At 44.0% G+C, this 14,513-nt stretch overlaps 1 protein-coding gene across 1 annotated transcript in view; it reads right to left on the reverse strand.

Annotated features, from left to right (window-relative positions):
• Positions 1–228: 228 nt before the first annotated feature.
• The window catches only part of LOC141443729 (uncharacterized), a 38,550-nt gene continuing 24,265 nt past the window's right edge, over positions 229–14,513 (reverse strand). Inside the window, exons 20-31 of the mRNA XM_074109078.1 lie at positions 13,909–14,012; positions 11,182–11,335; positions 10,529–10,584; positions 10,153–10,309; positions 9,011–9,134; positions 8,016–8,125; positions 5,614–5,778; positions 4,136–4,234; positions 3,119–3,206; positions 2,746–2,846; positions 941–1,003; positions 229–285 (exon numbers count right to left, since the gene is read on the reverse strand). Coding sequence (XP_073965179.1) covers positions 229–285; positions 941–1,003; positions 2,746–2,846; positions 3,119–3,206; positions 4,136–4,234; positions 5,614–5,778; positions 8,016–8,125; positions 9,011–9,134; positions 10,153–10,309; positions 10,529–10,584; positions 11,182–11,335; positions 13,909–14,012 — 1,278 coding nt within the window. The remainder of the gene's footprint in view (positions 286–940; positions 1,004–2,745; positions 2,847–3,118; positions 3,207–4,135; positions 4,235–5,613; positions 5,779–8,015; positions 8,126–9,010; positions 9,135–10,152; positions 10,310–10,528; positions 10,585–11,181; positions 11,336–13,908; positions 14,013–14,513) is intronic.

Here is a 14,513-nt window from a genome sequence, read left to right on the forward strand (position 1 = left end):
CTGAGTTTATTTCGCACAGATCTATTAACTGTGATATTTCGAAGTAGTATTTAGACACCTTGTATTCTTCATCATCATCATCATCAGCCGGAAGACGTCCACTGACCAGTGTGACAGGAGCCTCCCCCTTAGAACGCCACAATGAACGCCAACTCGCCACTAGCGTCCACCGCTTGTACTCATACTTGGTCAGATTATAAAATGCTACAAACCTCCTTGGACTCCTGTCTATGGAAGTCTCGAGACCTTGCTGCTCTTGTTGTCAGCTTTGGAAGCGTTCTCAGCCTGAAACAAGCGCATGTACCGTCAGATGAGGCATCTACCTTCCAAGGTCAAATCCCTAGGGTAGTTTTTTTTTAAATCTTTATTTATTATGGACTTTGATCAAAAGATAATGAACATGTCAGTTCCCGAAGGCCTTAACTATAAAACAACACATACGATTTTGGGTAGTGATTGATAAATATTGCGCGGGATGCTGTACAGTCTAATGAAGGTTTTGGTTACAGTGGAGGATCGATAGATGGCGTTAGTATCGAGAGATCAGAAGGGAACAATATTGAACTTGGTTTTAAAAGACCTATCCAACGATACCCCACACTACAAGGTTGGATGAGAATAAAAAAATCATCCCCACTTTACGTCTATGAGAGGTACCCTAAAAAAAATATTTTTTGTATTTTTGTAGTACATTTTGTCGGCATAGTTTACATATTATATTCGTGCAAAGTTGCAGCTTTTTAGCATTGATAGTCCTTGAGCAAAGCCGCGGACGGACAAACAGACAGACAGACAGACATGGCGATACTATAAAGGTTCCGTTTTTGCCATGAGCAAATGAGCCAATGAGGGTCTTTCGACAGACGAGTGTCAGGCGAGGTCAAATAGCCCTCATTGTTTTAAACTTGCTGGCACGACTCGCTGGACAGACTTTACTTACGTCGTCAGGATCTTTCGTGATCGGTGGAATGTTCGGGCAGAGCTTTTCGGCGAGAGCTTGCACCTGAAAATAACATTAAAAATAGAATGGTTTATTTAAAACTAGAGTTTACCCCGCGGCTTCGCACGCGTAAACTATTCGATCTGTTAGTTATAATTGAAATTCCGGGATTTGACAAAATTCCTCTGGGAAATCCTAAAATTTATATCGTGGTCTCCATTGAGGTTGTGTTAAGAACAACTGTACAAAATTTCATGACTCTAAACCTAGCGGTTGTAATTTCATGACTTTATCCCCCCGTGGGAACTTTGGAATAAAAAGTAGCCGCTGTGTGTTATTTCAGACGTCCAGCTACCTACATACCAAATTTCATCGAAATGCGTCCAGCCGTTTTAGCGTGAAGGAATAACAAACATACACACACAAACTTTCGCATTTATACATATAAGTGGGACTAGCTTTTACGCGATTCGCCCGCGTAAACTTATCAGCAGGGCTACTACGAAACTCGAAGTTCGTATCGTACCGTCCCTCTCGCTCTCGTATTAAATAGTATAAGTGTCAGAGGGACCGCACGACACGAACTTCGAATTTCGAGTTTCGTAGTAGCCCTGCAGGTCTGACAGTCGAATTGAAAATTGATTAAACTATATTCCCATGAGAATTGCCAAAAATTACGTCGCGGATTTCATTATAGTTGTATATAAAATACCCACACCAAATTGGTTGTCACTAACCACGATGCATTTTTTTATTTTTTTTTTTCATTTAATGAGAACCAACTGCTAAAAACAATATATGTAGTAGGAATAGACACAGAGCCAATACGGTATTTGACATAACTTCTGAATTTGCCATATCTTAATATTATTATGAAAATATATATATCTACAGACAGTGTTTAGCGAAGAGAAAACTTAATTCGGTTGAAAATTGGATTTATAGTGATTATTTGAAAAATCTATATACCTGTCTCTTTCTCAAACGCTTTTCTATATGCAGCAAGTATGGCGGTATTGGCGTATGTCTTTTTTTGTATAATCTTGAATTTCAAACCTTTATAACTTTGTTATTTGTAATGGTAGCTTAAAAGTTGTTTCTCTATTCGATAACAGGCATTGTGTAGTTTTCATTTTTAAAACACATACAAAATAGTCAAATACCGTAATCCCACAGATAGCTATAGTTTACATGTTTAAGCTTAACTTAAACGAGGCCATGACACCATGCCAAACCAAACACCACAAAATGTCTAATGTAATTACTACACTCCACAACACATTGTACAGTCATGCTCATAAACTACTACACTACACTTTACAGGAATTTTTAGAGGATAAGCACTAGCCAGCACTATAAGAAAGTATGCAATTAATAATAATATCTTGTGTTTTACTAAAATTATTGTGTTGACTATGTTTTTAGCTAAGTTTAAGTTTAAGGTACGAGCACATATCCATATCTGCGCTCATAAGTTTAAGGTTTATTTTAATAATAGCATTATTGCAGTGCCCTTACAGGGTTTGATTCAGTATTTATTTTGTATTGTTTCAAAGCAAATAAATGAGTTTGAGTTTGAGTTTGAGTTTAAACTTGTGGGCAAAAATTCAATCAAAAATATCTGAACACGCTTTTACGGCGTTAACAATAAAGTTGTGTTCATAAATTCGTACATTAATTTTTAGTCCTGTTTTGTAGTGTGTGTGAGTGTGTGATAGTGTGTGTTAGTATGTGGAAGTGTGTCGGAGTGTGAGTGAGTGTATGGTAGTGTGTGTGCGAGTGTGGGAGTGTGTGGCGCCACTCACGGAGGGGTACTGCGAGAAGCAGGCGCGCGCGCGGCCGGTGCAGGGCGGCGGCACGGCGCGCCCGTAGCGGTCCCGGTCCGCCGGGTCGAACATGTAGAAACCTATGCGGCAGACAGAGACAGTTGAACAGTTTAATTTGTATTTATGTTACATATAAGTTACCGAAAGAAAGACGAAAGAAGAAAATCCGTAAACGCTTCCTCCACCACTGGAGCGGGAACATCAATAACTTTTTTCTTCGTATCAACTAATCTACAAAATGTAATAGGGCTCCACGAGGCTCGATTAAATTCCCATTTAGCATCATCACCCGCCTACCTATAGCGATAAATTGATTTTGAGAAGGCCCCCCCTCGCCGGCCCCACTGGTTACCTCTCGGCGTCCTGAACAGCGCGACGGCGAAGTCCCCCAGCCCGGCCACGAACACGCCGCTGCGCTCCTCGCGGAAGAACTCGGTCAGCTGCGACACACAAGCCAATACGATAACACCTACCCCACTATAGTTAGAGTCATTCACGATGACGCGTGCCGTGGTTCTTATTACAATGTCATTAATGTCTAATTTTGACAAAATCACGCGTCTTCGTGGATGGCACTAGGTATAATATTATAAACGAGAAAGTATGTGAAGATGTTTATATGTATGTCTTTAGATTTAGAAACGGAATCACGTACCAGGGTGGCACTTTTCATTGTCAATTTCGCTATGATTTCTTTGGCAGATGTATGGGATGTCGACGTGATATAGTAGCACAAAGGTTTCACCCTCCCGGTACGTGATTCAGTTTCCTTGACTGTACAGATAGACAAATATCTGGATTGTTACATGGGATACTTAATATCTCGGTAACGCGTTACCGTAGAATAATATTTTCACTTTAAACAAGATACGAGTGTGACAGGTTAGTGTGGCAGAAAAGTGTGTCATGCTCATACGGCTGTGGCGCATCTAGTAGGTACACTAGTAGTGTAGCAGCTAAGTGAGGCAGTTAAGTGTCGCAGTCAAGTGTGGCAGCTAAGTGTAGTAGTTAACTGTGGCAGTTAAGTGTGGCAGTCAAGTGTGGCAGCTGCATGGCAGGTAAGCGTGGCAGTTAAGTTTGGGAGCTAAGTGTGGCAGTCAAGTGTGGCAGCTGAATAGCAGCTAAGTGTGGCAGTCAAGTGTGGCAGCTGCATGGCAGGTTAGAGTGGCAATTAAGTGTGGGAGCTAAGTGTGGCAGTGAAACGTGGCAGCTAAGTGTGGCAGTCAAGTGTGGCAGTCAAGTGTGGCAGTCAAGTGTGGCAGTCAAGTGTGGCAGTCAAGTGTGGCAGTCAAGTGTGGCAGTCAAGTGCGGCAGTCAAGTGTGGCAGCTGCATGGCAGGAAGTGTGGCGAGCGAGCATCGAGCAGTCACCTGCGGCACGAGGTCGGTGTCGACGGAGCCGGACTGCCGCGGCTGGTACACCACCACGCGGCACACGCAGTTGCCCGGCGTGTAGAACTTGCGCAGGATCTGCCGAACGGGCAACGTTAGTTAATCAACAACCGATGGGCAGTGTTGCCGATCAACATATTACATAGATATAGTATACATGTTATCAACAATTTTGACTATCTCGACACACTCGCTGTTAATTGTCGATAGAACAAAATAACTTTTACCTACTTAGCATTTGGTTCTACAACTTCCTAAAAAGAAGTCCGTAAGGGGCTGACATATAATAGAATACGACTAAGTCGTATTTGTAGCCGTAGAAAACGAGGGTCACCGACACAGCCAAGGGAATTATTTAGCTCGTTGAAGTGGCAATGGGCAGGCCATATGGCACGGAGAACAGGCCATATGGCCATATGGCAACGAGAATGACCTGGTGAATGCAGTGTAGGCCGCTTCCAACCGAAGCAACTGGAGGCCTATGTTTAACAGTGGAATTCCTACGGCCGTTATGCGCTGATCATCCCCATCCATCATCCCAACCTATATACGTCCCACTGCTGGGCACAGGCCTCCTCTCAGAACAAGAGGGCTTGGGCCATAGTTCCCACGCGGGCTCAGTGCGGATTGGGAACTTCACACACACCATTGAATTGCTTCGCACACCAATTGCACCGCAAAACTCGTGGTAAATTTCAAATGTAATTCCGCACATGAATTTCGAAAAACTCAGAGGTGCGAGCCAGTGTTTGAACCACGACCCTCTGCTTGAGAGGCGATACGTCAAACCATTAGGCCACGACGGTTTTTTTCATAAGGGCACCACGGCTTTTTTCCTCTGATATCGGCTTTATTATCCAGATAGCTCAGGAGTGGGATACTCTGCCAGCTTCTGTGTTCCCTGATCGCTACCTGACCGTCTTCCCAGGGTGAATGAGCATTTATTGGGCAAGCTCCATCTAAATCCACATTTTAGCTTGCCATCAGTCGTGATTGTGGTCCTACCTATGATTGATTTTTTGGAGTCTGTATTTTTTATTTCAACTCCAAATTTGTTACTAACAATCACAAACAACATAACAACAAACAAACAAACAAATAACAAAGTAACAAATTTGGAGTTGAAATAAAAAATACAAAAAGACTCCAAAAATCAATCATAATTTGATTGCTTAGTAGCGACATCTCTTGTCTGGGTGAGCGATTAGTTACGAAAGAATGTGACGTCTGTAGACGCAACATAGATGTCGCTAGTGCTGCTGCTTAAGTAGCATAGTAGAAATAAGCAACCTGAGACATGTATGAATAGGAAAAATTCCTGTCTGGATTCCTGTCCAGCAGTGGTGTAGGGGTTATAGCACGCAGCACGGAATGCTGAGGACCTGGGCTCGATTCCCAGTGCTGGTCTCTTTTTCTGTGCATCCATGGCTCAGTTTGTATTTCCTTAGTGGTCCTACCTGTTCGATGGCGAGCAGGCTGGTCCCTCTGGGCCGGTAGTGCAGGTAGCTGTCCTGGTAGAGCTGGTCGCCCGAGTCCAGCACCTGGTCCAGCGTGGACGAGCACCAGCGGCACACGTCCTCCACGCGGGACATCGCCACCGCCATCACACTGCACGCCAGCGCCTGAAATATTGACCGACTTGACGACTGTTTCCCATGAGATTGGAGCATCTCTACTCTCTCTCTCTCTTTTCTTCTATTTATGTTTTTTCTTCCAACTATGCTTTAATTTCATCATACCCGCACTAAATACCAAGCACAAAGCGGGACTTTTCTGCTCTAGAGCAGAAAAAATGTATGAAAAGAAAATCCTTTATTGCATTGTTTTAGATTTTTTTTTAATTACACCACCAAAGAGGTAACAAGTATTTTTGCTATAAAATTAGCATGCATAGTGTAAAAAAATCTAGTGTTAGGTTGGTCAACCTGACGGTTTTATGAAATTTGACAGATTGCGTACAAAAAATTGTTGCTACCAATCCTATCAAAAATAGTAAGTAGCCTTATTTAAAAAAAAAACTTTGTGTGTTTGGTTGGCCACCCATCCCAAATTTGACAGATCGCGGGTAAAAATATCTGCTACTGGCTATTAACTCTGCCAAAAAAAGTAAGAAATTAAAAAAAAAAAAAATTGGCGGGAACCTTGCGAATTTTCCGTGGACATTTTGGGTGACACTATTTACCGGCACGGATAATACCGACATGGACATACCGACCCGTTATTTCGTGTACACGCCCATACAAACTGGTGTCAAACTGACAAGAGTTTCTATGGGCGTATCACAAAATATCATGTCGGTATTGTACGTCCGTTAAATAGTGTCACCCGACATTTTTTGAGAGTGCGAATGTAAACTAACAAAAATGGAATCATCGAGTGCTAGTGACATTTCTTTCCTATTAATTGTTTAGCATGAGTTTTTTTTCGTCTATTATTCCTGTAATAGTTGAAAGAAAAGCAGATTATGCGCCTCGCATTAAGTAATTTATATTGCCCTCGTGCTTTTAAAACCCTCGCTGCCGCTCGGGCTCCAAATCGTCACTCGGTAAAATAATAATTGGTGCACAATCTACTATTACTGTGTCTTTGTTGTGATGTAGTGTGTGTTTTTATGTCAATAGATTTTGTGAGTTTGAGTTTGAATTTTGGAGCTGATGACGACGGTAGTTAAGTAGTTAGGTGATAGTGTAAGATGTTGGCAGTCGATATTGATATGTATCTGAACGCACTTGTTTGACAGCTGGGCAGAAAGGAAAACTATTGTTAGCAAGCACATGGCTTGCCCTGTTTTCTGAAGTAATTTTAAGTGAACAAAGTTGCCCGCGACTCCGTGTACAACTCGTTTATCGCTATCCTGCGGTAACTATGCAATTTTCCGTGATAAAAACTATCCTATGTCGTACTCTGGTATTCTAGCTATCTGTATACCGAATTTCATCTAAATCGGTCCAGCGGTTTAGACGTGATTGAGTAGCAAACATCCAAAAATACAAACATCTTCACAAACTTTCACATTTATAATGTTAGCAGGATTTCTCGGTGCTCTGCGCTAAGAGCTCAGGACACAAGAGATATGAGGCCGTATTGTCTAAGGTGCAAGTGCTCGCAATCGCATCCACCGTCTCTTTCTACCCTCATCCTATACCGCGTGACAAAAAGAAGTGGTGAAATGACGATTCCGCTGCAGACGATGGAGAGACATGCGCTGAGATGGAGACACGCGCTGAGGAGCCGTTTCTTCCGGCTCATGACGACAACATGTTGATGATATATTTAGGTAGTATGTTGTATTCGTAAGGAAGGACATCACCAATCATTTGCAGGTGTTTGTAAACAAATGCCTGAGGCGTATCCTTGGAATTTTTTGGCCTCGAACTATCTCAAACGCAAGACTGTGGCAAATGACTGACCAGAAGCCAGTAAGCCGAGAAGTTCTGACAAGGAAATGGCGATGGATTGGACACACGCTTCGAAGGTCGAATGAGCACCTGCCCAAGCAGGGTCTCCGTTGGCAATCTACTGCCAGAAGACGGCCAGGACGTCCTCGGACCACGTGCAGGTGATCAGTTGAGGAGGCTGGCTCAATTGGTCTCGGCTGGGAAGAGCTGGAAGAAGCTGCGCAAGATCGAGCCAAATGGAAAACTCTTCTACGAGCCCTATGTCCCTAGTGAGGGATAACAGGATCACATCATCATCATCATCATCGTGTTGGGTTGGCTTCAACCTGTTTGCCGCGCGAGGCCTGCGGGTAGCAGTTACAGGCGTCTAAGGGACAAATGCTAGCCGTTTTCTTCCGTCTGATGACGACGTTATGTTGATGCAGCGTGTTTAGGTGATAACGTGTGATGTTGGCTCCGACCTGGTTGCCGCGCGAGGCCTGCGGGTAGCGGTTGCATGCGATGGAGTGGCACGCGCTGAGGAACTGCGAGCCGTCCTGCAGCACCAGCCAGCCGCTCGTGTTGCGCTGCCCTGTGTCACACAAGTTAAACTTCTTCTTAACCAATGAGGGCTATCGTTTTTTGTCTCACTAGATGGCGCACTGTTGCGTGAGGTTTTTAAGTATGGCTTTCAAAGTCTGTTTTTACGGGTGTGAAAACAAAGTTTAGATTAAAATCATATTTAATATACCTTAAAACCGTACCATAAAAATATCGAGCATGCCACAGTGTTGCATAGTCCCCGTTTTGTTCGGAAAAAAGGGAGGACAAAGGTTTCCGAAAGACAAAACTGTCTCAAAACACAGACATTCATTGCCCCGGAACGCATATTTGCCATAATTAATTTCAGATATTGCAAAATATTCACAAAATTATTCTAATTATAAATAAACCCGCGTAGCTCACCCAAAAACTATGAGATTTGACATTTCGGAGACCTCACGCTACACTAGCGCCTCTAGTGGAGACTTCATACGCGATAGCCCTTATTCTAAATAAGTTTCTGGTACAAAGCTTTTTTTGCTGACTGTATTTTTTGTTGACTGTACTTGTATTGCCACCCAAAATACATTTGCATACCAAATTTCATGTAGATGCCATTAACCGTTGAAGAGTTCCGTCCTGTGGAGACGATCCTGGCTGCAGTACCAGGATTGTCACTAACAAATTATTGTATTGTCATGCAATCCACATAAGTATACCAAATTTCAAGTCAATCCAACAAAGATTTGATGACAGACAGACAACGGGACAGGTGAAACTAAATAAAAGCTTGTAATAAAAGCCCACGTAGCTCAACCAAAAACAGTGACATTTGACATTAAGGAGACTACATAACTTGCGCCTCTAGCGGCGAATTCATACGCGATAGCCCTCACTGCGTGACAGAGCCGGGGGCTGCAATGGTGGCACTCACCCTTGAGCTTGGAGTCCTTGTCGCGGGCCTCGGAGGCGCGCTGCGCGTCCTTGCAGGTGGGCCCGCCGGGGGGGTGCTTGCGGTCCGCCTCCAACGCGCGCCGCTTGCTGCCGTCCACGCCCACCTGACAGACGGACCGTGTCATAACAACGGTAAATAACTTTTTCACGACGCTGCTCGAAAATGCGGCATTAAATAACCTAAACCCAGTACCCAAAACTGCCTGTATTATGTACATTTAACAGCAGACTCATTTATGGCTCGCAAAACACGACAACAATGTAACACATTACGAAAACAGATCGTATCAATATATGTATTTCATAATACGATACGACTTTTTAGAATATAATTTCTGAATTTAATTCCTGGCGTGCTGAGCTGGCGTGCTGGCGGGAGGGGTGACACTACAGCCGACTCTTGTTAATTCGAAACTTGAGGGGCTCTTACAATATTACGAATTATCAAATGGTTTAAACCATATGAAGAGATGTTTTAGGGAACTCGTGACAACTTCGAATTATAGAAAGGTTCGAATTATCGCAGGTTTGAATTAACGAGAGTCGACTGTATTTTTATTTCCTCGCAGCTAGTGATCGTGAAAAACGCATTGTTTAGTCTCGGCCAAAAGTGCAATGAACTGGTATTATCGAACTTCAAACTAACTCGTTCATCTATTGCTTACTTTCGTGCCTCTACAACAATGTACTAATGAGGGCTACTTAGCAGGAAGACTAGAATATGTAGAATAGAAATGAAATATCTTTATTCATCCGATTTCATATATCGAAAATACAAACTGAGACATATGCACAGAACAACCAGAAAAAGAGACCAGCGCTGGGAATCGAACCCAGGTCCTCAGCATTCCGTGCAGCGTGCCAACCCCTACACTACCACTGGACAGGAATACAGACACACAGTTTGTATTTTCGATAATGGTTTTTACGGGATGACCGTTAAAGTAACACATTTGGAGTTGAAATAAAAAATACAAAAAGACTCCAAATAACCAATCATAATTACATATAAATTACAGTATGTATAAAATTAAAGAATAAAGGTCCCGTAGTTACAAAATTAAAATTCGTATTACGGATCGCGATCCTAGGATAGGTTATTACCACGTATCTGGCACTAACCTTGCTGGTAGCGGGCACCAGTTTGACGTTGGGCGGTGCCATGACCAGGGGCGGTTCCACACCGCCCAGCTTCTTGATGGGCGCCACCACCACCGACATCGCGTACAGGAAGAAGTCATGCTTGGGCCGCTCTAGCGCCGGCACGTTTTGTAAGTAGCTGCAAACAGTTGAGTGCCGATACGGTTGCGTGCAGATACGGTTAAGTGTAGATACGGTTGAGTGCCAATGTGGTTGAGTGCCGATATGGTTGAGTGCAGACACGGTTGAGTGCCGATACGGTTGATTGAAAATATAGTTGAGTGTATGTACAGTTGAATTCGCTAACTGCTCCTCTGACGATGATGATTAAATGGTTTAACTTGGAGAAAAGACTTACGCAAAAGCCATCAGCTTTGCAGATGTGAAAGTGAGAACGCAAGCGGCACCGTCGTCCTGGAAGCACAGATACAGTTGTAAACACAGCTGCCGATCAGTGATTGATGAAAGCGCAAATTGTAGAGTGGACACGGTTGAGGAGGGAGTTCACAAAGTCGACACATGATTATCATGTTTTTAAGTTAAAATTCGATTAACTTTTAATCAGCTAACCGAGAGCAAAGTTACAGATGTCACCTAATGTTATTGCAGCGCGGATGCACCGATTAACATGGTCCAACTTTTTGAACTTCATTCTCAAGTGCGCAAACGATTTAATGCAAGTAAGGCTGAGTGCAGATTATAGTTAGATTCATGAGTGCAGTTGAGTATGTACATCAGCCAAATAAGTGGTCTATCAATTTTTAAACAAGTTCCTATCAAATGAATATGTCGCTAAACTTGATCTTTCAAGTTGACAGACACGTCCATTAGCATTATTGTTTTATGACATGCAAACGATTATCAACTTAAGAAATAAGATTTTTACAAATATGATTGAGTGCAGCTATAGTTGAGTGCATATACTGTTGAGTGCAAACATGTCTGAGCGCAGGAACGGTTGAGTGCATCTACAGTTGAATTCGTCAAAGGTTGAGTGCATCAGTGGTGGACCTGCGCGTCGGCCCTGAGGCCGGTGGGCCCGCAGGCGTGGGGCTCCATCATATAGTACGAGGGCGCGCCGGCGACGCGCCACACCGCCACCGCGTGCGGCGCCGACCACAGGATGCCGTGCGTGTGCGCCTCGAAGAAACGCTCCAGGGCGCATCTGGGACCACGGAATCATTTCAGTACGAATATTTGATAAAAGTGCGGCCACATGCAGTCGCTCGTCGCTCGTTTGCAGCGATAAATCCGGTCACGTGACCCCATTTTGATTTTCCCGCGACTCTAAAAGTAGCGTCAAACGCCGCGAGTGAATGAAAAAAAAAAAACAGTGTTTGCCGAAATTGAAGAGGTTTCTTTTTTCCAGCGATAAAGCTCGACATTTTCAGCTTTATCGCTATATGCCACGTGACCAGATTTGACGCTGGAAACGAGCGTCGAGCCCCTGCATGTGGCCGCGCCTTACATGTGACTGGCCCACGTAACGACACCTGCGGTCTACACCAAAGAATAGTGGTAGAAAACAGCCTTCTAGCACACCAGCAGGGCTACTACGAAATAAGAAAATTGAAGTTCGTGTCGTTCCGTCCCTCTGACACGACGAGAGGGATGGTACGATACGAACTTCGATTTTCGGACTTCGGAGTAGGCCCTCAGCTCCCGCTCGCTTACTTCACTTCGTACAATCGAAGAAACTGACTCCTGATCCAAGACGGAACCTTTTCGCAGCGAGCTTCATGTTGACATTTCTCTCGTAAAGAAATCATCATGAAATTGATTGTGACAAAGTTTATCTTGGACGGACGTTTCGTTTAAAAAATATATGTACCGCGTGTCGGATCACCAGAGGCCGGAATTCTCGTGGCACTTTCGAGCTGTCAAAGGGACTTCTCGTTTATCGACTTCCGATAATATACATAACTAGCGTTTACCCGCGGCTTCGCACGCGTAAATCATTAGATACAGCAGTTGGTTTGAAATTACGGGCCAAATTTCATGACTAAGCGGTTCTAAGCCCAGCGGTTCTTATTTCGAGATTTTATCCCCATCCCGTGGGAACATCGAGATAAAAAGTAGCTTATGTGTTATTCTAGACGTCCAGCTACCTACATACCAAATTTCATCACTCTAAGCCCAGCGGTTGTTATTTCGAGATTTTATCCCTATCCCGTGGGAATATCGGGATAAAAAGTATTCTATGTTTTATCCAGGTTATAAACTATCTTTTCTCAAACATGCTCGGAAATGTATGCGTTAATGTCACGAATTGGAGACATGAAGTTTCTCATTTATGGCTCCCTACTACCTCCCTACATAACTTCTTGGCCTAGGCCATGAAGTATGTATGAAAGTCCATTATTGTCCGCTGCTCTAACTTTTTAAATTTGCTTACTAAGATTAAACTGACAAAGGAAAAATTACGAACAGCCAACCACCACTACTCTGTAAGCATTTGCGATACTGCGATGCGATGCGATGTGATATATGGATGTATGGATAGATGGATGGATGGATGGATGGATGGACGGACGGACGGACGGACGGACGGATGGATGGATGGACGGACGGATGGACGGACGGACGGACGGACGGACGGATGGATGGATGGACGGACGGATGGACGGACGGACGGACGGACGGATGGATGGATGGATGGATGGATGGATGGATAGATGGACGGACGGACGGACGGATGGTTGGATGGATGGATGGATGGATGGATGGACGGACGGACGGATGGACGGACGGACGGACGGATGGACGGACGGACGGACAGATGGATGGACGGATGGATGGATGGATGGATGGATGGACGGACGGATGGATGGACGGACGGATGGATGGACGGACGGATGGATGGACGGACGGACGGATGGATGGACGGACGGATGGATGGACGGACGGATGGATGGACGGACGGATGGATGGATGGACGGATGGATGGATGGATGGATGGATGGATGGACGGATGGATGGACGGATGGATGGGACGGACGGATGGACCGACGGACGGACGGACGGATGGACGGATGGATGGATGGACGGACGGATGGACGGACGGACGGACAGATGGATGGATGGATGGACTTATGGATGGATGGATGGACGGACGGATGGATGGATGGATGGATGGATGGATGGATGGATGGATGGATGGACGGATGGATGGGACGGACGGACGGACCGACGGACGGACGGATGGATGGATGGATGGATGAAATATTTCCTCACATTGTTTGAGAAAAGCACTATACAAACCTCGGCCAGAACAGGGATTGCTGGACTCGTTTTATCCGGCCTCGTCTACGACTCGGCCGTCTACCCCGAACTCGTCCATCAATCCCTTACTTCATGGCCTCTGCAGTAATGTACTATTTTGCCAAATATCATCCAAATCCGTCCAGCCGTTTCAACGTGAAGAAGTAACAAACATACTCACTCACTCAACTCACAAACTTTCACATTTATAATATTAGTAGGATAATAATATTAGTAGGATGTATCAATACATTATACTTAGAACACAACATATTAAAGAAGATTAAAAGTAGAGGTCTTACCGCTAAACACCGATCTCTTTCAGACAACTTGCAATTATTTGAAAATGTAATTTGCGGACGAAGTCGCAGGCAAAAGACATGTCATGTCATAGACAACCCATACCACATGGAGCCATATTGACTGGAAACCGTCTCTGATCAACACGATTACGTCTACCAATATAATCATCATCACCTGACGCTCATCTCCGTGGGCTTGATCTGCTCGAGTTTGCCGGAGTACACGGCCTCCAGATCGTACCGGACGTAGTTCACACCGAGCACGAAACGTTTCAGCACCTGGGATCACAAGATGCTTTAGTTAGGCGAGCGATTTTTAAATACACACACACAAACATCACACCTGTATTCCCTGTATTCGGAGCCACTTTTAGCAATTTTAGGTTTAAAGTTTGACAATAACGGTACAATAGTGACAGGTTGCTAGCCTGTCGCCTACGGTATAGTATACCTTAACCTTTTATCCTTTGTCGCCTCTTACGACATCCACGGAAGAGATGGAGAGGTGTAATTCTAACCCGACACACACGGGGTATTTATAAATACATACCCTAAAATTTAAAATAGTTTTTATAATTGAAAATTAAATTAATCGATTTATTGAATCGATTAATTATTTTGCAATAGGTTGTAGGTTTTCACGTTACTAAGAGTCTGTGGTCGGGTTAATGGCGTCTTTGTTTACACTTTTTATATAGTGGATTGATATACCGTATAGTGCAGCAGTAGCACAAAACTGTAAACAGTTTTTTGAGTACCTTAAAAAATGTCATAATATCA

The sequence above is a fragment of the Choristoneura fumiferana genome, chromosome 28 (genome assembly GCF_025370935.1).
Source record: "Choristoneura fumiferana chromosome 28, NRCan_CFum_1, whole genome shotgun sequence".
Taxonomy (NCBI): Eukaryota; Metazoa; Arthropoda; class Insecta; order Lepidoptera; family Tortricidae; genus Choristoneura; species Choristoneura fumiferana.